The sequence below is a fragment of the Cervus elaphus genome, chromosome 10, assembly GCF_910594005.1.
Source record: "Cervus elaphus chromosome 10, mCerEla1.1, whole genome shotgun sequence".
Classification (NCBI taxonomy): Eukaryota; Metazoa; Chordata; class Mammalia; order Artiodactyla; family Cervidae; genus Cervus; species Cervus elaphus.
In genome coordinates, this window is record NC_057824.1 from 51,294,476 (window position 1) to 51,320,859 (window position 26,384).

A 26,384-nucleotide genomic window follows, 5' to 3' on the forward strand; every position below is an offset into this window, starting at 1 on the left:
CGGGCAGGCTCTGGGGTGCAGGGCCCCCTTCCCTCCAAGCAGGAAGGGGGTGACCCTTGGGCGGGGCGCGTGCTTGCTCCCAGGGCCTGCAGATTCTTTCTGTCATGCAGTCTTTCAGCCGCCTTAACTTTTGTCCTCCTCTTGTTTTTATTTCATCTGTAAATGATGGCTGGCACACACGCGGTCCATCGTTTCCCAGACTGTGCCCGCTTTCAAGCTTTCCTTGCCTTTGGTCATGTCTGCAGTCCTTTCGTCCTATAATCACCTTTCTCTGCACTTCCTTCAGTTTTCATATTGTTTCCTGGAGGAAGACTGAAGTAGTGATCTAATCGCCACACCTTCAGGAACTACCCGGTACACATGTTATCTGTGATCTTAAGCCTGGGACTGGGACAGAGGCCATGAGTCACTTCATCCATCCCAGTGATGACTCTGTCTTCAAGCCAGGCCCAGTGGGCTCTGGAGGAGCCAGAGATAAACAGCTCTGGCTCTGCTGGAGCTTAGGCTCTAGTGATAAGATAAGCAGCAGACAGTGAGAGATAGACAAATATGTCAGAGCTGGGAGCTCCGTGGGAGAATGGAGCCAGGTGCCATGACGACAGGGGGTGCGGTAACATCTTGGATGGAGGTCAGGGGTCAGTTTTCCTGGGACGCTGACTCAGTGATGAGGTGGGCTATGTCCACAGCTGTGGAAACATCCAGAAGGCAGAGGTGGCCCGGTGCCCCCACAGCCCCCGCTGAGAGCACTGGGCCAGGATCCTGGCAGGGGCAATTCCTGGGGAGCGCTGCCCACCTCCGCAGCCAGAGCCGTTGTCCTGAAGGGGGTGCGGCCACTGAGACAGGGACCAAGGGAGGCGCCTCCCAGATGGGAGGAGCCAGAAGTTTACAGCTCCTGGCGGGGTGTACTCAGCACAGTCTAGAGGGGATTCTTGTCGTCTTTTCCCACAACATAGATTATACAGCAGAGAAGGCGGAGAGGACGGAGGAAAGGGGGGTGACTGAGAAGGAAGGGGCTGGCCCGCCAGGAGCAGGGACGCGGGTCCCCTGTGCCAGCGGGGAGGGCAGACTTGGGGGGTGTTGTCTGCTATCAGCGCCGAAGGAAAGGTCGCCCTCGGACAGGGCAGGCGGAGTGGCGCTGAGCAGGTTTGAAAGAAGAAAATTTGTGCCGTGGGTATTTCTCAGAGGGAGACGGTGAGCCTGCCCCTGAGCGTGCTCCGGAGACGAGGGCACGCAAGCCAGTGGTGCTGTAATAAGCCTGGGCCACTTCGACTGTTTCTTCTTCTTCTTTGTTATGGGTTTGTTCTTTCTGTGGTGATTGCCGGAGCCACGCACCCCCACAGGGGTGTCCCCACCACTGGGGACCTCTGTTCAGCTGAGTGGTGCTGGGCGGAGTCGGTTACAGGGAATGAGACTGAAAGATCGGCCGCGGGTACAGTGGGGACCACGCCTGCCTCCTCGCAGGCTGCAGTGTGGGTTTGGGTCCCGGAAATGCCATTTTGGAATCTCATTCAGAAATGTCTTTGGCTTCTCTTCTTCTCTTCCCTTTTCATACTGTTCATGGGGTTCTCAAGGCAAGAATACTGAGGTGGTTTGCCATTCCCTTCTCCAGTGGACCACATTCTGTCAGACCTCTCCACCATGACCCGTCCATCTTGGGTGGCGCCACACGGCATGACTTAGTTTCACTGAGTTAGACAAGGCTGTGATCCGTGTGGACCTGTCTCTTGAGAAACCTGTATGCAGGTCAGGAAGCAACAGTTAGAACTGGACATGGAACAACAGACTGGTTCCAAATAGGAAAAGGGGTACATCAAGGCTGTATATTGTCACCCTGCTTATTTAACTTATATGCAGAGTACATCATGAGAAATGCTGGGCTGGAAGAAGCACAAGCTGGAATCAGGATTGCCAGGAGAAATATCAATAACCTCAGATATGCAGACACCACCCTTATGGCAGAAAGTGAAGAAGAACTAAAGAGCCTCTTGATGAAAGTGGAGGAGGAAAGTGAAAAAGTTGGCTTAAAGCTCAACATTCAGAAAACTAAGATCATGGCATCCGGTCCCATCACTTCATGGCAAATAGATGGGGTAACAGTGTCAGACTTTATTTTGGGGGCTCCAAAATCACTGTAGATGGTGATGCAGCCATGAAATTAAAAGATGCTTACTCCTTGGAAGGAAAGTTATGACCAACCTAGACAGCATATTAAAAAGCAGAGACATTACTTTGGCAACAAAGGTCCATCTGGTCAAGGCTATGGTTTTTCCAGTAGTCATGTATGGATGTGAGAGTTGGACAGTGAAGAAAGCTGAGCGCCGAAGAATTGATGCCTTTGAACTGTGGTGTTGGAGAAGACTCTTGAGAGTCCCTTGGACTGCAAGGAGATCCAACCAGTCCATCCTAAAGGAGATCATTCCTGGGTGTTCATTGGAAGGACTGATGTTGAAGCTGAAACTCCAATACTTTGGCCACCTCGTGCAAAATGCTGACTCATTGGTAAAGACCCTAATGCTGAGAAGGATTGGGGGCAGGAGGAGAAGGGGATGAAAGAGGATGAGATGGCTGTATGGCATCACTGACTCAATAGACATAGATTTGGGTAGACTCCAGGAATTGGTGATGGACAGGGAGGCCTGGCGTGCTGCGGTTCATGGGGGTCGCAAAGAGTCGGACACGACTGAGCGACTGAACTGACTGAACTTCTTTTCCCAGATAAGCACACTGCATGACTCCTTGCTTTCACTGTTATTGCTGCAAATCACTCCAGCTTTCTAACTCCAAAAATTACTTTTAGAAGGATATGGAGCTTTCCCGTTTTGTTAGTGAGAGATGTCAAAACTGGAGACGCTGCTTGAAAGGGCAGATCTGAAATGCTATTTCATTAAAGGGCCTGGTATATTTTAAAACAATACTCAAACTATTTGGAAATGATCTTAAGGCACTTCTAAAAGCATAAAAGTTCCTTTTGCTGGGAAAAAAAAAATCAAATTTGCATGTCACAAAATTCAGGATCCAGGCATACAAGGTGTGGGACCTGTTGGTCTATAGTGCCTTCTTCTGGATTTGATTTTCAATTTTTTTTTATGGAAAAATTCAAACACACATGAAAGTGGAAAGAATAATCTACTGATCTGGTCCCCCAGATCAACAATTATTAATTCATTTATAAATCCTGTTTCATCTCTCCCTTACATAGTCTCAAATCAGCAAAGCCAATTCCAGACTTCATATCATTTCATCTGTAAATATATTAAAGGTCCTCTTTTGTTTCTCACAAAACCAACTATTGTTATCATGTGAAATTGACATTAACTTCTGAATATCATCACCTGGTCACTTCAAATTTCTGATTGTCTCATTAAAAATTTCTTGACAGTATCGTTGTTCGAATCTGGACCCGGGTCAGCTCCCCACACCGTCGCTGGTGACTGAGTCTCATGACTCGTCTTTTCGTACCTAGAGATCTCCCCAGCTCTTTCCGTGTCATCTCTCTGTAGGAAGCCCAGGTTACTAGTCCTGGAGGGTGTCCCCAGTCTGGATTTCGCTGGTTACATCCACATGGTGTCCTTTATTGAGTTCCCCTTTTTCCCTTGTTTCCAGCCTGGGGTCAGAATCTGCTGCCATTGTGGTTTGTTGGCTGGTTTTGTGTGGCGGGAGCATTTCATCTGTGGTGGTGGCCAGTCCACCTGTGGTCCAGTCTGGTGGTTTCCTTCTGTGATGATGACCATTGATGATAATGACCACCCGGCTCTGTGACTTGATAAAGGTTGCACAAGCAGACCTCAGATGCAATGGGTTAGTTTCCAGACCATCTCGATAAAGCAAGTCACATGAACTTTCTGGTTTCCCAGTGCATGTGAGAGTTATGTTTACATACACTGTAGTCTATTAGGCATGTGATAGCATTGTGTCTAAAAATAAATAATAATTTTAAAATATTTTATTGATAAAAAATGCCAATTAGCTGAGTTTCAGTGAATCGTAGTAGTGACACCAAAGAGCACCAATCAGTGGTCACGATGACTATGATAATAATGAAAAGCCTGAAATATTGCAAATGTGACACAGAGACATGAATTGAGCCAATGCCATTGGAAAAATGATGCCAACAGACTTGCCACAAACCTTCCATTTGTAAGGAAAAGAAAACAGTATCTGTGAAGCACAGTCAAGTGCAATAAAATGAGGTCTGCCTCTATACTGCCTTTTAAGGTAAAAGAATCTTGCCCTAAAATCATAGCTAACACTGGAATTATAAATGAGAACACATTTTAGCTAACAGCACTGAATTCAGAAGAAAACATGTTTTAACTTTCAGTTTTTTTACCACGTGGATGAAGCTCAATGAAGACGGCATCAGTGTGGTTCTCACCACACTGAATGGATAGTGAAAAAAAATCCTGGCTTTAGATGTCAGCACAGTCTGCAGTGATATTCATTATTAAGCATTTGGCAGTTTAAATGAGCTCTAACTTTATCTCCCTGTTGGCTGGACCATAACAGACTGTCAGAACCAGGAGGCTGTCTTGAAAAGCGCGAGGACCAGCTGGGGAGCCTTGTACACCGCGCCCACCTTTTTATTCCTTCCACTTCCTGGAGCAGAAGAGCCTTCAGCACATCTCTCTCCCAAGGCCCAGGGTGTCCTGTGGCCGCCTCCCCCCATGGCAGGTCCTTGTGGGAGCTGTCGCCCTCCCGCCAGGACCGGGTGTGGGGCCTAAGCTCACCCCCTGGGCTCCCGTCCATGTGGTCCTGGCAGCCCCCAGGCAGAAGCCCCCTCTCCACCGTGTCCTGTCACCTTCAAGTCAGTAACAAGGTCTCCCAACAAAGCCTGAAACCCGATGGCTTCACTGGTGAATCCTATGAAACATTCAAAGAAGAAGGAATGCCAGACCTGCTCCAACTGTCCTTAAAAGTGAAGAGGAGAGAACTCCTAACTCATTCTGTGAGGCCAGCACAGCCCTGGCAACTCAGGTCAGGCCCCCTTATTTCTGTCTCGCAGGCCGGAAGGCCTTTTTCAGTCTTTGATTTTATTATAATTAGTGGCCTTTAATTTTTGATTTCTTGGAAGAACATTTAACAGCCCTACCTATCTAATGAAAATGCCCTCCTTGTGTGAGTTCCCATGGTGATTAGTTGTTGCTGGTTTTGCAGATGTCAGAATAATGAATGTTGATGAACACTTCCCTTCATGATAAGCGAAACCTTCCATGAAAAGGGAACAGGCATAGAGTTGATACCTACAGTGAGGTCACAGCAACGTTAGCAGTGAACATTTCCACGGCATCGGACTCCGCTGACCAGCTGAAACCTTTGGTAGACACGGTCAGTGGGCACCTGAAGGCACAGCTTGTGAAGAGGGCCTGCAGGTCACACTGGCCTCGTCCGGGGAGCGTTTATTGACGAGCTGGTTACAGTCCAGGCCTGCTCCAGGCTCCAGGGAAGCAAACCAACCCAGAAGTCCAGTCCAGGGAGCAGTGATGAAGAGGCCGTGGAGGAGGTGTAGAGGCAGGAGGCGGGGAGGGCTCCAGCTCCAGGGTGGGGCATCCAAAGTGGCTTCCTGGGGGCGAGCACGTGAGCTGAGTCCTGGAGGAAGAGCTCTGAAGAAACCCAAGGCCTCGCAGGCGGCGGCACAGGGTCTGGTGACTGGGTGACGGCTGATTCCTATTCCATCTCTATCGCTTTATCTTGGGAAGTAGTATTTCACGATCCTCTGCAAACTGCCGGAGACGAAAGTGCACCTCCGTCACAGCCTTCGACACCACCGCCTCTGCCCGCCCTGTCCTGTCTATGAGAGGAGCTCCTGCATCTCATCCGTACCGGGTCAGAGCCGCAGTCAAGCTGCGGGGCGGACAGATAACCGGTGCTGCCTGCAGGAGAGCCCCTGGGGACCGGGTCCTGGTGGCCTCTTGCAAAGACAGGAGGCATAGGGTCAAGTCACCTGTGCATCAGTAAAGCACCCAGAGAGTTGACGGGTCGGACAGAAATGTGCCAGAACCATTTTAATCTAGTCACACGGTGAGCAGCCGCCACATGGGACAGCCAGGTAGAGCTCACCCGAACGACCACGAGATTCCATGTAGAAACCAATCTGGAAGGTGATGTCAAGGAGCAGGTCCCACAACAGGCCCGTCCAGGAGCACGAGGGCTGGAGCCTCAGCCCTGGGATTCCGTATCTCAGAGGTTCTCATGCCTGGCAGGGCTGGTAGTTCATCTTCCCTAAGCTGTTTACAGCAGCTGATAACACTGCAGAAAACCAGGCTCTATCTCAGCCAAACGTTGGGGTCCACGGAAGCTGGCACAGCAGCTCGACACGATTACGTGTAGATTTTGCACACACACAACCACCAAGCGCCATCAGTTACAGGTAGTTTTGTTTGAACACCGGGAAGCCTAGGGTACCCCCGGTGGCTGCCTCCCAGCTGCCGTGTCCTGGCTGCTTGAATAGGGCCTCTGAGGGCACTGGGGTGCATGCAGCTGTTTGAATTACATTCTTATCTGGACATAAGCCCAAGGGCGCAATTGCTGGATCAGAGGGCAAGTCTGTTTTCAGTTTTTTAAGGACCCTCCACACTATTCTCCACAGTGACTGCACCATTTTACATCCCCACCAGCAGTGTAGGCGGACTCCCCTTTCCCTGCACCCTCTCCAACGTTTGTTATTTGTAGGCATTTTAACAATGATTATTCTAGTGGGCGGGAGGGTCGTACCTCCTCGCAGCTTGGATTTGCATTTCCCTAGTAATCAGGGTGCCATGTCTGACTCCTTGAGACCCCGTGGACTGTAGCCCACCAGGCTCCTCCATCCATGGGATTCTCCAGGCAAGAATACTGGAGTGGGTTACCATTTCCTTCTCCAGGGGATCTTCCCGACCCAGGGATTGAACCCTGGTCTCCCGCATTGGAGGCAGACGCCTTTAACCTCTGAGCCACCGGGGAAGCCCAGTAATCAGTGATGTTGAGCACCTTTTCATGTGCCTGTTGGCCATGTGTGTCTTCTCTGGATAAGTCTTCTGTCCACCTTTGGATTGGGTTGATTTTGTTACTGCATTGTACAAGCTAGCCAGGTAAGTGGCTCAGACAGTAAAGAATCCACCTGCAATGCAGGAGACCTGGGTTCGATCCCTTGATCAGGAAGATCCCCTGGAGAAGGAAATGGCTACCCACTCCAGTATTCTTGCCCAGAAAATTCCATGGACAGAAGCCTGGCAGCCTTTAGTCCATAGGGTCGCAAAGAGTTGGACACAATTGAGCGGTTAACACTTTCACTTGTATGAGCTATATGTATATTTCAGAAGGCAAGCTTTTGTTGACAAAATCATTTGCAAAATCCTTCTCCCAGACCGTAGGTTGTCTTTCCGCTTTGTTGATGGTTTCCTTTGCTGTGCAAAAAGCATGTAAGTAGGATTAGGTCCCGTTTGTTTTGTTTTTGCTTTTACTTCTATTGCCTTGGGAGACTGAGCTAAGAAAGCATTGCTGCTTTTTATGTGATGTGATTTTTGTGGCAGAGAATGCCCCGCCTGACGGCCCTGCTATTGGGACCGGGTGCTGCCAGCACCCGCCGAGTGCCTCGGTGCCCCCTGTCTGTGCTGCTTGTACCAACCGGAGCGGGCTCAAGGGGGCACGGGCCGCGCACCAGCGCCGGTGGCTTCAGGCGGCCTCTTAAAGAGTCGTTTTGCCGTCCTTCCTCGTGGCACGAGCTGTTACTTCTCACCACTTCCCCACCAGGGCTGGACTCGGATGCATGTCCTTCACCGTCTATTTCTCGAGGCTCAGTTCACAGTTCAGCTGAGCTCCAAGGTTTCTGCCTCGAGGGCAGCGGGGGCACGGACGTTCAGCAAGCAGGGGCCCTCTCCAAGACGAGGGTGCACAGAAGAGGGAGGGGGGCGTGTCCTGCCCCGGGGACAGGCAGGAAGAAGGCTTCCCGGGTGGGAGGACACCCCTACCGCCCCTGAGCCACAGCCGGGACTCGGCTCCCCGCTGGGCGCCCTGAGCACGCATGGGGCTGCACACGGACATCAGGGAATGTCTGTAGAATCGCAAATGAGCCCTCCATCCCCCTGTAACACAGGAACAGCCTATGCCGAGGCCTGCTGGGCGTGCCCTGCGGGGACAGCCCTGTGGAGACAGGCCTGGGGTCGTGCTGACAAGCGAGGCAGCTGCTCTGGGCTTCCCCCTCCGAAGGGGAGACAGGGAATTGGGGTGCCAGGCTGACTGTCCTGGTGGCGGGGTGCCCCCTCAGGATGAGCTGGGTGGCCCCGGGTCCAGGCCAAGGTGTGTTCAGAGGCCCAGACCCGCAGGCACAGGTCAGAAGCAGCCCTGGGCCCCCAGGCTCCCTCCGCCTCGAGGGTCTGTATGTCCAGCGCGGCACAGAGCGTCCCCAGGGAGCGCTGGTCATATGGCGTGACACTGCCCCCTCCTGGGCGGCCAGCTCCGACAGCGAGCCTGTGCGGCAGCCGGAGCAGAGGTCTGGGGGGCGAGGACAGGCCCTCACCTGGCCCCTGGCCATGCCGGACCCAAGCCCCGGGAGCCGGAGGCTGGGCGATTCCCCAAGGTGGAGACGGCGCCTGTGCTGCTCCGTCTGCCCCGACCCCCGCGCCGGCGGGACTCCCTACAAGCTCAGGTCTCTGGCAGTTGGCAGCAGTCTGTGTGCACCGAAACCCAACAAGTTTCCTTCTGACTTCATGCTCCTCACAGCATCTGTGAGGACCAGGCTCCCGGAAGCCACTCGCGGCCGCCAATCCTCACCTGGACAGACCAGGCGAGCAGCAGCGCCCCCGCGCCCTCCTGCTGGACACACCCGTACTCGTGAGGGCCAGCGCCAGGCTCCCCAGCTTCTCCCATTCTCGCCCCGATTCCTCCGGGGGAATTTAATGTCTCCTCCCCAGTGAATGGAGACTATCCGGAGCTCTCTGCACTTTCAGCAGCCGTGGGCTTCAGATGTCCATACCCTCAGGTCTTACTGCAAACTTCCCGATTTCTTGAGCCTTCCATAAATGTCCTCTTTCTCTTTCCCACAGAATAATGCAAATGGGTTTGCAAAGCCTCCTTTCCTCAGGTAAGTTAACTTCCTCCCCAAGGGCCTCTCCCTCCGGTTCATCCCTGGGGGCCTGGGCTCACTGAACCTTAGTTCCAGACCAGGGACTGACCTTGGGCCCCTTGGCAGTGATAGTGCTGAGTCCTAACCACTGACCGCCAGGGAAGTACCCCTGCCGACAGAGGGGCGCCCTCCTCTCCGTGGTCCTGCCTCGGGTGCGGGGGAGGGTCGTGGTAGGACAGCCTTCCAGGATGGGCCCTCCCTCTGGATCAAGGCAGAAGCAAGCCCATCCAGTGCCCAGCCCCCAGCCCCAGAGGACCCCACAGGCCTGAGGCCTTGGGATCAGTCCCCTCCGAGTCCAAAACAATCAGTGCTTACAACAGGCGGTGGGGAGAGAACCATCCCAGAACGGAACTTTATAATGTTCAGAAAACGCCTGAAATTTATAGAAGTGTATGTTACAGAACAAGGGTAGTCACTGGCTGTTTTCAAATCAAACCCATCTTGGCGTATTTCTGCCAACATTTTTCCTGCCCCACCCCCTACAGTGGAGAGAACCCCTTTGCTACTGTGAAACTCCGCCCGACGGTGACGAATGACCGCTCAGCGCCCATCATCCGATGAGAAGGCGGCCCCAACGTTCTCCTGGTTCCCCGCTGGGCTCTCGCTTGGGAAACGATACATTTGTGTGTGACAAGCGCCATCCGGTTGTAAAACTTCTCCAGAGAGCGTCTGATTCTGTGTGTATTCCACTTGAGCAAATCAACACATTTTCTAAGTTAACATAGTTGGGTTTACACATTTCTTTAAGATAAATCAGTTTAGTTACAACTCAATCATTTACAAGTTTTTCCCTATTCTGTTAGAAAATAGTAAATTTGGTTCCAATCCTTATTGTATCACTTTTTGTTTAATGTTCTGATTTTTTTTTTTAATAGCCAGAGTAAGGGATAGTGGATGCTTTTGTGACTGGCTTTCTGCACCCAAATGCAAATGAGATCACAGTTTTATAAGGCATGTGCTCTTAAATAGCATTATGAAGAAGATACTATGTAAATTTGCATCCTAGCATGCAAATAATCTTAAGCAATATAAATTATGAGAATATTGTATAACACTTATTTAACTTCAAAATTTGTTTACTATAGCCCTAGCCAAGATGAAGCATCCCACAGGTTCTCGTGACTTAAGACAGCTCTAGAGCCCTGAGATCCGCCTGGCCCTGTCATAGCCGGGTCTTAGTACTTGAGTAGTTCTCAGAGGGACTGAGCCTGGGGCTGAGTGACCTCACTAGGATGACCCGAGGAAACCCGCCAGGCTCACGTGCCTCACGGGGTCCTGGCTCACAGGCCGGCACCTTCCTGGGGAGACTCCACGGGCGGGACCAGTCGCCTCTCGCTACGCTAGTCGACCAAAGTCGCCTCCAGCACCGTTTACTCTGAACCCTCTCGGGATGCAAGTTTCTCTCCTTTTCAGTCGGGCACGGAGACGCCCAGCAGCCCGCATGAAGCCAGGAGGACCCCTGGGTGCCGGGCGGGGGGAGCATTTCAGCCCAGCCCCACCCTGCGCTGGGCCTCGGCAGGGAGTCAGAGCGGTGCTGGGCCGGTCTCTGCTGCGGGCCAGCGCCATCTGGAGGGGACGAGGGGCGAAAACACACGCAGGCCGGCACCGCGTGGGGGTCTCGCTCCTGGTGCCAGCTTTCGGTTCGGCTGTGATGTCCTTCTTTTCTAAGCACGAGAACCACTGAGGGCAGGTAAACAGCGTGGGGCGTGGCGCTCCCGGGGCTGGTCCTGTCCCCCGGCCAGTGGGCCACGCGGGCGACCCCTCGGTGGCGGGTCTGGGGCCACTGTCCTGCAGCAGCAGCCGCGTCCGCCAGCGAAGACGACACTCGGGTCTGTCCCGGGGCCAGTTCCTTCCCACCGTGGGGGCAGGCTCTGGAGGCTCGTGAGTCAGGGGAAGGGGCAGGGGTCCCGCACCCGCTCCGGGGGTCGTGTGACTGTGAGGCTGCGGCGCGGGGGTCTTGGGTCCTGGGGTCACCAGGCCACGCACACCGCCCTGCTCACAGGACGGAGGCCGGGCGGTGGATCCTGGGCATGGGGCGCGTGCTCTGCGAATGTCAAGGTATCAGGCTTCGTTCTAAGAATAAAAACTTGAAAACAGGCACATTCTTGGAGCTGTGTAAGGGAAGGTCGCCCGAACTGCGTGGTGTTGGGGGGGTTAGGGCCGGAGAGGCGCGCCTGTGTGTTTTCCGTAACAAAACTTGGTGACAGCGTGCACACACTGAAGAAGCAAAACCAGGTGAACAACGGTATGGATCTCATTTATTTAAAACAGTATTTCTCACCTTTCTCAAATTGAAGACTGCGAAAAATAAAAGCAGCACTTTATTGAGCTTCGTTCAGCCGGGAACAGAGCCGCCCGTGTCCTCACTCCGACCCGTGCCCCTCGCCCGCCCCGTCCACCCGCCTCACTTTACAAAACAGTCCTGAAGCTTCATCAAATAAAGCTATTGTACACGACATTTACATTAGAAAAAGATAGCTGGGTGTGGGAAAGCCAGGTGTGGTGTTCCCTTTAAGTGAAGTTGGCTCCACAGTTGGGGCATCTTCGCTTCCTCAAGGCGAAACAGCAGATGAACCCAAAGGGGAACAAGACGATGGCCAAGAAGATGCCCAGGAAGGTGAACGAGTCCTCCAGAACCCCGACCCTGCGGAGACAGAGCGGGCACGCGGGTCAGGGCCCTCGCGGGCCTGAGGCCACCCCGAGGTGCCCCCACCCTCTGCAGCAACCAAGCCCGCGGCCTGGGCACCTCCGGGGCCGGGCGCCGCTCGTGGAGGGGACGCCGGGGGCAGCTGCAGAGAAAAGCGCTCAGAACAGGCAGCAAAGGCCGGTTCCTGTAGACACTTACATGGCCAAGAACACAGCCAGTTCCTATAGACACTTACATGGCCAAGAACACAAGACCCAAGTCACTTTACAGTATTTTTTCCCACCGTTGGAAAGTTTTAGACTTATTTTTCCATTCCCTAGAGGAAAATTCCAAGAATAGTGATAGTTTGGATTCTGTGGGGTTTTTACTGGTGGGAGGAGGGGGCAGCAGGTTTCAGTGAAAGCCTGAGATCACCCAGGTTCACACCATGTCACTTACCTTGGGAGGTTTGATCTCAAAGCTCCTCCCTGGAAAAAGTCACATTAACCCTCCACATGCCCAGTCTGAGACCTCCCGGACCGCGAGGGGCCAGCCCCCAACCACATCCCCAAGAGGTCACCGCCCAGGGCCAGAGTCCTTTTCCAAGGCCCCTGAGGCGGGTAGAGGAGCTGCCACACGCCCTCACGGCTGAAGTGAGACCCCCGACGCCAGCCCCCAGCCCCAGAACCACTTCCCTCCCACCCCGGAGCTGCGGGAGAACCGGGACCCACCCCACCCCACGCCCTCCCCCATCTTCCTGAAGCCCCAGCAGCCCTGTGACACTGCGGAAAGTCAAACGGGGGTTCTCGGGGAACCCCTGAGGTTCTCGGCCCTCCCCTGGAGGCCCTAGCTGAGTTCAGGAAAGGTCCGAGAAGCTGGGCAGCAAAGCCGCCCGCGGGCCAGGCCTGCCCCAAGGGGCTGCACTAGGCTGTCACCACACCTCTGAGCCCCGGCCCGCCCAGACCGCACCTGCCCGGCTCCAGGCCCGCAGCCCAGGAGGCAGGACCCCCGCGGAGGAAGCATGAGGCTGCAGGGGGTGGGGGGTGCTGCCACCGCCAGGGCTCCACTTGGCATGGGACAGGCCGGCGGGCGGCCACGCCCCTCAGGCCACTGGAGGGGGGCCAGGGGGCACCTACCCCACCTTCTCTACGTGGGGCCAAACCCCAGGGCACAGCCCTCAGTCAGAACATCCAAGGGGGAAGCAGGGGACAAGGGCCCCAGGCCTCCCGGCTGGGTCAGCCGCACCAGCTGAGACCTTTCAGGAGAGGCCTGCCCCCCAGGGTCACCCACAGACACTCCCCGAGCCCCACCCAGGCTGGACGCCCTGCCGTCTCACCGAAGGCCCAGACTGCAAAGAGGCACAGCCTAGAACCCAATGCATCCCCCGGGGGCTCCAGGATTCGCCGGGAGGGCGCGCTGAGGGGCACCCAGGCTGGAGGAGCCTCGCGGCGTCCACCTCCCCTGGCGCAGGGGCAAGGCTGGCCCGCAGCCTGGTGCCTCGTCCACACGGGCAGCCCCCTGGCACGTCTCCTGGCCTCTGGGGTCAAACGGCAGCAGCCCCACCCCCCTAACTGCCCACCCAGACCCAGACCCGGTCTACACCGCACAGGGGCGGGCTCTCGTGGGGCCCTCGGCGGCCTGAGGGCAGACACCGCGCCCCAGCCCACGAGGCCCGACAGCCCACCCCGCGCGCCTCAGCCCGCCAACCGCGGCTTTTTCTGTGCAGATCTTTCCCTCTCTCCAGCCGGAGCAGAGCGGCAACCCTTCCCACGCCCTTGGTGGGAGTCCGGGTTTGATGGCAAGAGCTGCCTCACCCCCTGCAGAGGGCGGCCAGGCCACCCCGGGTCTCGGGAGGAGTCGAGCCGCTCCCCTCGGGCAGGAAGCGAGGCGAGGCTCACAACCAGACCTGACCCCGCCCCACAGCCCCAGGGACCAGGGGCCTCTGACCCTCACCTGTGCCCTGGGCCCACACCTCTGAGCTACAGCCTCAAACACCAAGGGCTCTGAAAGCGGGACTTTTTAACAAAGTTGGTAACAAACTCAACCGGCAGCCACCGTGACCTCAACTACCATGCGGCCGTTTACAGTCCTAACGTGTCCACTCCACGGGAACGTGTGCGTCCTGCTGCAGAAACGTTCACCTCTGACGATGCGTGCTGCCTGCCTGGGCCGCAAAAGCAGGGTGGCTGTGATTGACTCTTTTTAAAAACCCAGAATCTTTTACACTGAAAAACTCAGGCTGGTCTCTAGGCCGACCCTGACGTGGCAAGAAGCCCAGGGTACAAACCACCCAGTCCCTGTGGGCCCCCCGCCCATCCTGCCAGCCCCTCCTGAGCAACCTGGCCGCTCCTTCTCCAAGCCCCTCAGGAGCCCCCATCAGCTCAGCTCTTTACCACCTGGCTCTGAATCCCAACTGAGCAAGGCCCCGTCCATGTTCCTCTGCAACGGGGGTGAGGAAGATACGGAAGCTGGAGAAATCAGGGAGCCAACTCTAAACACACGCATCTCGCTGCCTCTGACCTCACGGAGAAGCTGGGCGCTCGGCCAGGTGGGGCCCCCTCCCCAGGAAGCTGGACCAGAACCTGGTGGGGCTGCAAGCAGCCCAGACCCGGCCAGGGCCCCCGCCCTCTGCGCCCCCCGCCCTCTGTGCCCCAGCGGCAGGAGCAGCCCAAGCAGCACCAGACCAGCTTCCTGGGCAGGGGCCAGAGGACTCCGCCTCCTCCAGGAGCTGTGAGCCCGTAGCCAGGTGGGGACACGGCAGGGTGCCCCAAAGCACTGGCAGCCCCCTTCAGAGACCAGGTCACGTCTCGTCCCCTCAGGACACACGTGCCCCACCCGGGGTCCTAGGGCCCCACTCCAAGCAGGCCTCCCCCGAGGATGGGTCTCAGGGCCTCCGGAGGGGGCGGGGGACCCATGAAGCCGGAGGCCCGCAGGGGATCAGGGGACACCAGGCTCAGTCCAGGATGGATGTCCCAGGATGGGGCTAGATGCCCCAGAAGCTCTGCGCACCCTGCCCGCTGTGGTCAGGGCTGGGCTCAGACTGGGGATGCCCCCTGGGCAAGGGAGGCTGGGGCACCGGCCCCCTCGCTGCCCTGGCCTGCGGACAGCATCTGACCCCTGCACGCCCGTCTCGGCTTCCAAGACCCCGGCCACCCCAGAGCCCCCGCATCCCCCTGGTCACCCCAGGACCAACACCCGGCGGCACCCAGCAGGACCCTGGGCCTGGATGCACCTCCGGCCTCCACACCAAGCCAGGGCCCTCTGCACAGGCCCGCCCCCTGCAGCCCCACCTCCCCATCCCACGGCCTGGGATAGGCCCCGCAACAGGGCAGGACCGCCTCAGACAGGGCTGAGGCCTGGGCCAGGCAGTGCCCGGCCCACAGCGGCCAGGGGTGGAGCGCGCGCGCCCATTTGCTGCTGCTAAAAAGGGAAGACAGGGTCAGGCTACCCACGGGGGCTCCGATGGTGGCAGAGGGCCCAGTGGCACTGGCCTCGCTCGGGGAATCACGGACGTGTGACTCCTGCAGATGGCTGCCAGGCTCCCAGGGCAGACGGGCTGGGCGGGCAGACGGGCCGGCTGGTAAGGAAGGAAGCTCGGTCACAGGACAAGCTCTCCCGACCCACTGCCGCCGCCAGACAGGCCAGCCAGTCCCCAGGGGACCCTCCCCAGCCTCCTGGAGGTACCCACTCCCCAGACAGCTGAGAGGCTCCTTGGACACACCTGGCCCCCGCCCACAGAGAAGCCCAGCTGCTGCCCTCTGCCCTCCAGCGACATCAGGGCCACAGAGGACGAACCTCAGAGGCTGCGAGGGGGTAAGGCCCGATCGGGGCCCTGAAACTTGTCTTCAGCACACGTGCTCCCCTCTCGCTGCGCCCACCGCCCAGAGGCCGGGAGGACTGCGACCCCAACCCAAGGAAGGAAGCCTGTTTCGGATGCAGGGCCCCCCCAACGCCCCCAGCCTTCGCCAGCGCGGAGCCCACACCCCTCCCCAGAAGAGCAGAGGGACGGGGCTGAGGGCGGGAGCCGGGCTCCCACCCCGGGGGAATTCTCGGCCCCCAGGACCCGCTGCTGGTCTCCTCTCCTCCATCCAGGGCCAGCCAGACGGCAGAGCATCCACCAGCGTCCCCCTGCCCAGATGGGGCACTGGGCCCGCCGGCACAGCCAGGACGGGAGCCCGGCTCGGCTGGGCCCCGCACCGGGACGCCGAAACCCCAGCTGGAGGGCTCCGCTCCGGGGGCCTTCCTCAGACTCCGCGGCTGCCAGCCTGACACCCTCCTTTGACTAGGAGATGGCTCGAGACCCCTCATGCCCAAAACAAGCCCCTGGAGTCGCCCAGCTGAGCCGCACCCACGGACCTGGGCGCCCAGGACCCGTCTGGAAGCCAAGCGTGGCGGTTCCCTCCCCCCACCCCGCTGTGCCACTTCCCCCGATGGCCCTCTCGGCCAGGACCAGCCTTGACCCTTGCCCTGCCCCACGGCATGTGACCAGCCTCCCGGGCCACGCCTCCCCGCTCCAAGCCCATCCACGTGCCTCCAACCGATCGGCTCTGCCGCCCACAGGTGCCCGGGGCAGGGAGCGGCTCTGGAGGCGGCCAGTTGTCTCCCTTCCCCCTTCACGTTCTCCAAAGGCCAGACTGTCACCAGCTGTGTCAGAAGACACACCTCTTTCAAGTCTGCCATCTGGGGTCCCCCGGCCACCGCAGCCCAGAGGGCTCTCCATTGCCCACCGCCCCCTCAGCAAGCACGTGGCTGGCTCCGGGGGGGGGGGGGGGGGGGGGGGGTCAGGTTCTGCCCCCATCTCTAGAAGTCCTTCTTCCTTGGCCCTCCAGTCCTCCCCACACGGCTGATGCCCAAGACTCAAACTATTAACTTCCCTTGGACGCTGCTCAGGGCCTGCCTGATACACTTTTGCAACTAAGGAAACCAGAGTTTCTCAATTCCATCTCACCAACTCCAACTTCCGCACCCTCACCCCCACAGGCTGCCCCCTGGCAGACGGAAAAGCCAGTTCTGGCCAAGTCTGCCCTGACTTTCTGAACCATCCATGCACTGGAATCCACCAAAGGGCAGGGAATTTGAACCCTCAGGACAAGCATCTACTAGCTACATCTCAGGCCCTATAAAAACAGAAGATGCTGGCGGCTGGACTTTGAGAACATGAAACACCGCTCCCACCCAAACAAAGAACCTCCGCGTCCCTGTCCTTGTGCAGCTGCCAGCCGGATGTGGATGGAGCGGCCCTTGCCCGTCACCCCCAGCCCTCCAGCTCCTCCAAGACACTGGTCACCTGAGTCTGGGCCCTCCTGCCCATCTCTCCAAACAGGACCCTTCCCGGGGAAAAGGGAACCTCTGGCCACCTTCCAGAAGCAACTGCAGAGCCAACTTGCAAGTCCCAGAACCAGGGACAGCAGGCGGTCAGTCCAACTGCTGACATTTCTGCATCCCATCCCCATGGGGCTCAATGGCCCAAAAGCACACAACGGGGGGAGAGGGACGGACACCCAGCCCCCTCTGCCACATGAACCCTGTACGGACCCAAGGACCACCGGGCGCGCTCTCTTCCACGGCGCAGGTCAGCAGCTTCGCCGGAGACTGACCATGTCTCCCCCAGATCCTGCCTTTATGAGGCTCTGAGCGTGTCCTTAGTGGCTTCTGGAGCCCCCAGGCCTGGGACATACCTGCAGACTGGGCAGCCTCCGACCACGACGATGGAATTGGCAGGGTACCGGGTGACATTCCGACTGTGGATGTTGTAGACCCTGGGGTGGTGGGTGGGTATCCCTGTGGGCAGGAAGACACATGAGAAGACGGCAGGGAGGAAAGAGGGTCTGAGGTCCACTTCTCCTGCCCTCCCCCTCCCCCCCAAATGCATCCTTTTCAAAATCAGTACGACAGCTGCGTCCACTAAGTACCCACTATGAGCTTTAATTAAGCGTTAACTTGTGGACAGCGTCTCCTTAATAAAGTTAAACCTACAGAGAGATGGATGTGCTTCCTAGGAAGGGCGAACCGGGCGCGAGCGACCCCGCAGGTGGGCTCAGGGCGCTCGGGCGGTGCCCAGATTCGGGGGCCCGACTTCCTCTTCCCGGGGCGGCGCCGTCCCCGACCCCCTGCGCGCGCCGGACCCCGGGGTCTCCCCTCGACCGCGCCCCCCGCCGCCGCCACGTCCGGAGAAAAGTTGGTTTCGGGGTTAAAGGTCGCGGCGGAACTCCGCCCGAAGTTCGCTCCCGGGCCCCCGGCCCGCGCCCCGGGCCCGGCCCCAGCGCACCTGTGACGAGGTAGGGGTAGGGCGGCGGCGGGGCGGCGGCGATGGCGCCGTAGCCGTGCGGGGCGCACGCGAACTCGCCCTGGCCGGCCTCCAGGTTGTAGGCGGGCGGCCGCTCCTGCAGCAGGGGCTTGTGGTCCATGGCGGGCGGCGCCCCCCGCGCCCGGCTTGGCTCCCGCTCCCGCTCGGACTCGCCCCCGGCTGCGGCTCACTCGGACGTGCGGAAGCCCGGCGGCAGGACCCGCGGCTCGCGGGCGGCGGCGGCAGCGGCGGGGCTGGGCCCCTGGAGGCGGGCGCCGCGGGCTTCCCCCCGCGCCTCCCCCGCCGGTCACAAGACCCGGGTCACGTGGCGCGGCTCCCGCGGGGGCGGGGGGAGGCGCGGGGGGCGGGGCCGGCGGCGCTTAAAGGGGCCGCGCCCTCCCTCGGCCGCCCCGCGGGCCGCTCGTCAACCGAGACCCCGCGCACCTCCCCGCTGGGCGTCCCCCGGGGGCGAGGGGGCGGGAAGAGACGCAGGGGACGGGGCCGGAGGCGCTTAAAGGGGCCGCGCCCTCTTCGGCCGCCCTGTCGACGAACACCCAGCGCGCCTCCCCGCTGGGCGCCCCCACTCCACGTCCGCGGCCTCGGGCCTCACACCCCGAGGAGACCCCCCGACACACGCACACGCACGACTCCCAGAGGCGTCGCGCCAGCGCCGTGACCTTATAAGGCCTGTCGGCAGCGCCCTCCCAGCGCCAGATCCTGATCTCGGAGGACGGAGACCCCAGGCCCGCCAGGCGACTCGGGTCTCCGGGCCGCCCGCTGGTCGTCGCCATCAGGGGCGGAGGGCCGGGGACTCAGCCTCCGGAGCAACTCGGGTCGGGGTCGGGCAGCGCTCAGGGTCAGTGGAAGCTGCGGCGAGCCGGGCCTGCTCGCGCCCAGCGCCTCGGTTTTCTTTTGACAAGGCCGGTCATGTATGGGGTTGTGGCCTCTGATCACAGATACTGCCCTGTTGGGGACGGCGGACGCTGCCCCCTGCTCTTCCTGGGTTCACAGCCTTCCCAGCAACCCGGGAAGTAGTGACCCCCGGTCCACAGTCCGGAGACAGCTCAGAGGAGAGGAGGGACCTAAACGGGACCGCCAAGGCCGCTCGGCCGCACGACCTCACGGAAGCACTGGGCCTGTCGCACACCAGCGCTTAATAGTTTGGTACTAAACTTGAATTTGACAGACGTGCGCGCTGTGGCCACACCGTGGCCGCCACCCCACCCCCCGCACCCATTCCCCGCCGTCTGCAGCATTTGGGGTTTCGCAGCCTTTCTCACCTGACCGGCACCTTGATCTAGCTCAGGGACAACTCTCAGACCCCACCTCATTTTTAACTTTTCATAAGACAGTATCGTGATTCTTTATCAGGAGTGTAGCTCCTGGGACCCTATCCACACCTGTCTTATCCCAGTACTGCTCAACTGCGGTCCTCCCAACAAGCCTATGGAGAGGGACAAGGGGGCCAGATGGGGGCCTGGCTGGCATGGGGTGGGGGTGCCCAGTCCAGATTGGAGGCTGGACTTGAGTGGCCAGGGACTTCCGGCCAGCAGAGGTCTAGGGAGGCCGTGCCTTCCCAGGAGTTTGAGCTGTAACCAGACATAGGGTGACAGCAGGGAAACCAACAGCCCCTGCCACGCCCCAGGGAAAACTGAGGGTCAACCCCAAGCTTCGCCAAGAAGAGAGAAAAAGTGGGCTCCAGGCAGGCCCCCTAATACTGGTCAGCTGTGGAAACAAGGTGGGGGGCATCCTTCCCCTGCCCCACCCCCAAGCCTTTCCTATCAGACTCCAGCTAAGTTGGCAGATGTCCCTCCAGTTTCAGGGTTAATTTTCCTTTCTTCCAATGTCTCTGTTTACAGATCAAACTCCACAGAACCATAGCCTTTGGCTCCCTTCTCTTCCTGTAACAGATTTCTACCCCCAGCGGTGACTCCGTTGGAGCTTGGAAACCCATATCTGTGAATGAGAGAACGTGGGGTTTCCCAACAAGCAGGCCCCCCTCCCCATCACTCCTGGCTGAGCCAGGGGTGACCTGCTCTCCCAGCTCTGCCTCCCCCACCCCAGCACAGATGGCAAGGGAGAAAGATAACTGGTCAGGGACGCAGAAGAGAAACAGCCAGACAGTAAGCTCACAAAGGCAGTGCAGTGAGGCTTGAGCGGTCATTTAGAGGTGCCCAGGGGCCCTGGCTGCCTCACCTGCAAGGAAAGCCTGGGGGCGAGCATGCCTGGAAGAGTGAACTGGGATCCAGAGAGCAGCAGCCACTACCTGCTGAGACACCAAGTCGCCTGACCTGGCCAGAGCCCCAAGGGGAGGCCCAACTGCTGGGAGCCGAAAAGGGGCAGCAGGAGCATCAGGTTTACTGTTAGGAAAATGATTGGCGGTGGTGGAGTGAAAGGAGGCTGGGGAGTCAGTGAGGAAGGAACAGCTGGGGAGACGGGAGGAGAGTCAAGGTGTGAGAGAGGTGGACAGCCTGTTAAGACCTGGCAGCTTCCAGAGTGGATACGGGAGACTCCGGATGCTCAGGTTTCTGGCTCAGGTGGTGCCAGGGCCTGGATGTGGATTGAGAGAAGCCAGCAGAGAAGACACTGCACTCCCAATGCAGGGGCCCGGGTTCGATCCCGCATCAGGAAACTAGATCCCACATGCTGCAACTAAGACCTGGCACAGCCAGATAAATATATATTTTAAAGGTATCCAAAAAAAACAAGGGAGCCCCGAGGGTGGACAGGTAAGGAGGTGAAGGAGCCCAGCAACACTTGAAACTCACATACCATGAAGACACGCTGACCAAAGGAAGGCATGCACATCTGAGCAGCTCTGCTCTTCGAGTAAAGACCTGAGACCATCTCAGTGGCTGCTCACCCTCAAATGTTCTGGAGCAGACACTCTGCCCCAGGAGGCAACAACACTAGTGACCCCCCACCTCACGGAGCTGATGCTCTAATGGGGGGTGGGGGGTTGGGTGAGCAGAATGAGCAGGGGCGGGGCGTGTTACACTGGTATTCAAGGCGAGCCAGGCCGCAAGGTGCGCAGGTCTGGAAGGAGGCGGGAGAGTCCACCCACGAGGAGCCTGGAAGGACCAGCTCTTGTATGTTGCTAGCTTTCGGGTGTTTGAATGGAAGGGGAAGTAACAGCAGGTTCTTAAGTTGCTGGGAACAATCAGATGCTGAGGGGGAGTGGGAGGAAGGGCTGGTGGGGGGGGAGGAGAAAGGGGATGAGGTCCCTGGCGGGATCCTGGACACATGGGTGCCTATGCAGGTGGGCAGAGGGGACGCTTTCTTCCGATGGCCTCTGTGTGAAACAGGAAGCAAGACAAGCTTCTGGGAGTAACCTCACCTCCAAGCCACCTCCTACCTCAGCTCATCCCGGGGCCATCCCGAGAAGTAGGCACCGGCATCCCCCAACCGCTTAACGAGGAAGCCCGGGCAGAGAGAAGTGGCGGGGCCTTTCCCCGGTCCCCAAGCCACAGAAGGTGGGTCTCTGGACCCCAGATGTGGACTTGTGACCCTAAGGAACCGCACCTCCATGCCAGATGCGCCAGAGAAGCCAGCCACAGGGCGCTCCTTTTAACAGAAACACACCTCCTCAGGCTCCCCTGGTGGCACAGCGGTAAAAAATCTGCCTGCCAGTGCAGGAGATGCAGGTTCGATCCCTGTTCCGGGAAGATCCCACATGCCGTGTGCCACAACAACTGAGCTTGTGCTCTGGAGCCCAGAATCTGTGACTGCGGAAGCCTGCAGGCCTTAGAGCCCACGCTTCCGCAGCAGCAGAACCACGGCCATGAGCAGCCCGTGTGCTGCCAGGGGGCCGCAGCTAGAGAGAAGCCCACGCCCCAGGGAAGACCCAGCAAAGTCAAACATTTTTAAAAATAGGAAAAAAAAAAATACCTCCCTCCTGGGCATATTTTTCAGACAGATCGCTGAAATTCTGCTCCTAATCCAGTTTTATATCATGAGTAAATTAACCCCCCAAAATATATATTTTAGCATTGCCAGTTCCACAGAAGTGAGAATATGGTTTTAACTGGTACGTGTGCACGTTTTTGCTGGGAGCCCTCGGCAGGGGATGTGGTCGGGCAGTGGACGCGCTGTCCCCTGGCTGGGGGTGGGGGGGTTTCGGGGGGCGGGCAGGGAAGCTGACACTGTCCTCCCTGCAGACCTTGACAGTCCCCAAGAACTGTCCTCAGCTGTAGTCAGAGGAAACCAAAAGCAGGTTGGTGCCCTTTCCGGCAGGCTTTGAGAAGTGCTGCAACCCATCACATGGGCTGCTCACACATTCAAGCTACAATCTCACATGGTTGGGATTGTGGCAAAAAAATAAAAAAAGAAGGAAGCAAATATCATTTCAAAATCCAAGACTGTAACTGATTACAGACTGCCTGGCTCAGAGAAAGCCCTTACCAAATATTTGCTAAATGTTTCTCTTAGATAAACACTGAGTTTTCAGTTTGATGGTAAGCCTGTGGCAAGCCTTACAGTTCTACTAGACAAATCTTTCTAAATATTTTATAAATTAAGCACAGATGTTTTTATACCACACAGGCAATAATTTTGTGCAAGTCACGTGGTGAGTCTTACTGAAAGCATAGGCAGACCTCCAGTGCACTTTGCAGATACTGTTTTTTTTTTAATTAAAGAAAGGGAAGCCCATGGCAAGTCTGTCAAGAGCCAGTTTTACAACAGCACATGCTCACTTCCTGTCTCTGTTTTACGTTTTGGTAACTGTCCCAATATTTCAAGTTGGTTCATTATTACATTTGTGATGGTGACCTGTGATCAGTGATCTTTGATGTCACAGCTGTGATCACTAAAGGCTTAGATGATGGTTAGTATTTTTTATCAATAAAGTATCTTTATATTAAGGTATGGGGATGGGGAGGGAGGTTCAAAAGGGAGGGGATACATGTATACCTATGGCCGATTCATATTGAAGTTTGACAGAAAACAAAATTCTGTCAAGCAACTATCCTTCAATAAAAAAATTAATAAATTAAGGTATGTAAGTTTTTTAGACATAGTGCTATTAACAGACTACAGGGTGTTGTAAGCATAACTTTTATATGCACTCACTTTTCTGTGGTGAACCAAACCCCAAAATACCTCTGGGGTCCGCCTGGATGGATTACTATACTTAAATCCATACTGGACTGCCCTGGTGGATCAGTGGTTAAGAATCTGCCTGCCAATGCGGGAAACGTGGGTTCGATCCCTAGTCCAGGAATGAAGATCCCATGTGCCATGGGGCAACTAAGCCTTCAAACCACAACTACTGAGCCTGCAAGTGGTAGAGCCTGTGTTCCCCACGAAGAGAAGTCACCGCCGTGGGAAGCCCGCTCGCAGCAACGAAGACCCGCTGCAGCCAAAAATAAGATCTAAAACACCTTCACACCCTTCGTTCTCTCAGAGGTGCTCCTCACTGCATAATCCTGCTGGGTAGAACACATTTACTAGTGCAGTGGAACACAGAAATCATCTCTTGAAGTCAGAATTTCCTAGTAATTCTCACAAGAACAGAGTCAATAGTAGATGGCAAGTTTCTGGCTAAGTTACCAAGCAGCTGTACTCAAAACCTCTGAACAGCCCTGCAGTATCAAAAGATGTCACTGACGTGTCTAGACCAAGCACGGGCTAAAACACGAAGTCCACATGTTGGTGGCGACCACACGCAAGGTGAATCGAGTGCCTTTCATCACTGCCACGTTCAGAGGAACAGAGCAGGGTGCTTCTCCGGGACTTCCTGACGGGAGGTAGGAAGAGCCCAGGGAAACCTCAGCTCGTTTGGACGCTGTGGGAGGAAGCGTGCTCTGGTCCCCACTCTGCCTGTCCCACATGCTCCCCGTGTGACTTGACAAGTCATTTCGCTTCTGGAAGCCCGGCTTCCTTACAGAGACACTCAGCATCCCTCAGGACTATAACAGTGTCCCCTCTCCTGGGGGCAGGTTCACCTCATCACCTTCCACGACAGAATCGCCATTTCAAGGGTGAAGTCCACGTGTGTCCCACTCTGAGTGTGCGTGGACACTGCAGGGACCCCCACTTCGTATCAGGGCTGTGACACTTGGGTACCACCCTAACCTGGGGGAGAGAGTTCATCTCCCCACTGAGTCAGGTCCACTGAGCCCCTTGTGTCTTATTTCTGCATCTCCAGTGCCTGGAACCTGCTGGATGTTCCATGAATGTCTTAACGGAGCTCAAGGTCGCCTGCCCAGGTGAGGGTTCACACCTAGGTCCCTCTGCTCCAGACTGAGCTCTGGCCCAGAGACCATGAGGTGTACCCCTCAGGCTGGATCATTCCCGAAGGCCATTCCCGGTTTTACAAAATCAAAGGACCCAGGGACTTCCCTGGTGGTCCAATGGTTAAGACTTGACCTTCTAACGCAAGGGATGCAGGTTTGATCCCTGGTCCAGAGCTAAGCTACCACATGCCTCATGGCTAAAAAAACAAAACATAAAAACAGAAGCAGTATTGCAACAGACTCAATAAAGATGTAAAAATGGTGCGCTTTGAAAAAGTCTTAAAAAGCCAGTGTCCAGATAGTAGGGAGACGCTTGTTAAGACGATGCCTGCTCTTTAGGACCCGCTCTGTCTTCTGTGACGACAGAGCATCTTTCAGGGGAGAATTTCCAGCCTCTGCCAGACGTCAGTGAAAGGTACTCAGACTGACAGAAAGGATTTCTCTCTGAAATCCGCCACCGCGTGGACTTGGGACCCTTTACCAGAGCAGTGAATTTGGTGACACCTGGGCATCTCTCTGGTTGGGGGCAAGCGAATGACCACTCGCACACCGAGAGGAGAGGGCACGGCCTGGGGTCAGGAAGGGGCCTCTGTGGGCCGCCCCCCGGCGCCTGATCGGTCAGGGCCCTGCAGGGCCTGGGAGGGCCTCGATCCCCGCTCTCTAGGTCATTCATTATTCTGTCAGCAAGCCCTTCAACTTGGTTTTCCTGCAACCGCAGAGAGAAGCAGAAGAAACCACGCGGCCCTGGCTTTGTAAAATGGGCAGGGTTCCTCAGGAAGGAGAAGGGACCCTCTCCCCCACCCCTCCTCCATCCCCTCCCCGGCCAGGCCCACCCTCCCCGCTCCTACCTGCCGCCTGCACGGTGGACATGGCTGGCTTCAGCGAGAGGCCCCTGGGCGGGAGGAGGGAGCCCACGGACGGGGCCGGGAAGAGCGCCCTTAGGCTCCAGAAGAGAGCAGGAGGCAGGGGGCGACATGAATGAGGGACGCAGAAGGCCCCGGGGGCGGGGCCATCGCGGGCAGAAGGCCTGGGGGAGTGGGGCCGGCCGGCCCCTGGGGGCACAGAATGCGGCCTCACAATCCAAGGTTCTCAGGTTCTGAGCCTGCAGCCGCCACCGCGGGGAAGAAGCCCCAGTCCGGATTCCACCTCTGGCAGCTGGGGCGCTTGGAGAGGAGCCCGTTTCATACCACTGTTCAGGGGGTCCTTGATAAAAACCACGGCTTACGAGTGGTATTCTGGCCTGGAGAGCTCCATGGACAGAGGAGCCTGGCAGGCTACGGTCCACGGGGTCGCAAAGAGTCAGACACGACTGAGCAACTAACACAAAAACGACGAGTGGGGGGGCTTCTCCGGGGGCTGTGCCTGCCCACGCAGGAGACGTGGGTTCGACCCCCGCATCGGGAAGATCCCCCGGAGAAGGACCCGGCAACCCACTCCAGTACTCTTGCCTGGCAAATCCCATGGACTGAGGAGCCTGGCGGGCTACGGTCCACGGGGTCGCAGAGGAGTCTCGGCGACTAAGCAGCAGCGGGAGCCCAAGCCGCAGGGCCTGGAGAGCCGGCCAGGGGAGGTCCAACGGCGGCAGGCACCGCGACAAAGGCCCGCCAGGCGCTCGCCCACGTCCTCCAGGGCGGCGGGGACCCGCGGGGGAGGACTGTCAGCAAGCAGAGCGCTGAGGCTCCAGGAAGCAGGCCCCTTGAATGGGCCCGCCGCTCCTGCTTTGCTTCCGAGGACAAGTTCCTTCTTCGGTTTCCACGGAGACCCAAGGAAAGGACATGGGATTCTGCAGCTCCACCAGGAGCAGGGCGCTGGGGTCTGTGCGTGGAGCTGGCGAGAGGAGCCCAGAGGCGTGTCCCGTGATCACGACTGTCAGTACTTTCAGCTGCTGCCGTGAAAAGTGCTAACAGGTGTGGCGCCATGTGGCGAGTTCCCGGGACTCCCCACGGGCTGCCCGGCCCGAGGAACCCGCTTCCAAGGCTGGGCTTTCCCTGCAATTCACACGATTACAATCAGCTGAGCTGGATGCCGAGGCATAGGACTGGGTCTTTGGTGCCTCCCACTAGGTAACCCTCACCTCTCATTTAGGAGAGGCGCCCTTCCCTATAACAGGCCTCCTTCCGTCTTCCTACCTGGAGG

General features: G+C 57.6%; 2 protein-coding genes across 3 annotated transcripts in view; one reads left to right on the plus strand and one right to left on the minus strand.

The window, feature by feature from the left end:
- The window catches only part of BAIAP2L1 (BAR/IMD domain containing adaptor protein 2 like 1), a 77,072-nt gene extending 67,058 nt beyond the window's left edge, over window positions 1–10,014 (plus strand). For both annotated transcript variants that reach the window (XM_043915307.1, XM_043915306.1), the window contains 2 exons: window positions 9,021–9,058; window positions 9,586–10,014. In XM_043915307.1, the coding sequence (XP_043771242.1) occupies window positions 9,021–9,058; window positions 9,586–9,661 (114 nt within the window). In that variant the 3' untranslated portion in view covers window positions 9,662–10,014. The remainder of the gene's footprint in view (window positions 1–9,020; window positions 9,059–9,585) is intronic.
- A 1,327-nt stretch (window positions 10,015–11,341) lies between these two features.
- On the minus strand, window positions 11,342–18,329 carry BRI3 (brain protein I3). Its single transcript, XM_043915309.1, has 3 exons — window positions 17,995–18,329; window positions 17,405–17,507; window positions 11,342–11,744 (listed from the first exon to the last, which is right to left on the minus strand). Exons 1-3 carry the CDS (start codon window positions 18,131–18,133, stop codon window positions 11,612–11,614), a joined length of 375 nt encoding a protein of 124 aa, XP_043771244.1. The 5' UTR covers window positions 18,134–18,329; the 3' UTR covers window positions 11,342–11,611.
- Between the last annotated feature and the right edge of the window lie 8,055 nt (window positions 18,330–26,384).

Coding starts and splice junctions, on each gene's coding strand:
- BRI3 (XM_043915309.1), bottom strand. CDS start 18,133: ATGGACCACAAGCCCCTGCTGCAGGAGCGGCCGCCCGCCTACAACCTG. Junction 17,508..17,994: donor CTACCCCTACCTCGTCACAG/GTGCGCTGGGGC, acceptor TCCTGCCCACAG/GGATACCCACCCACCACCCC. Junction 11,745..17,404: donor GGAGGCTGCCCAGTCTGCAG/GTATGTCCCAGG, acceptor CTGTCTCCGCAG/GGTCGGGGTTCTGGAGGACT.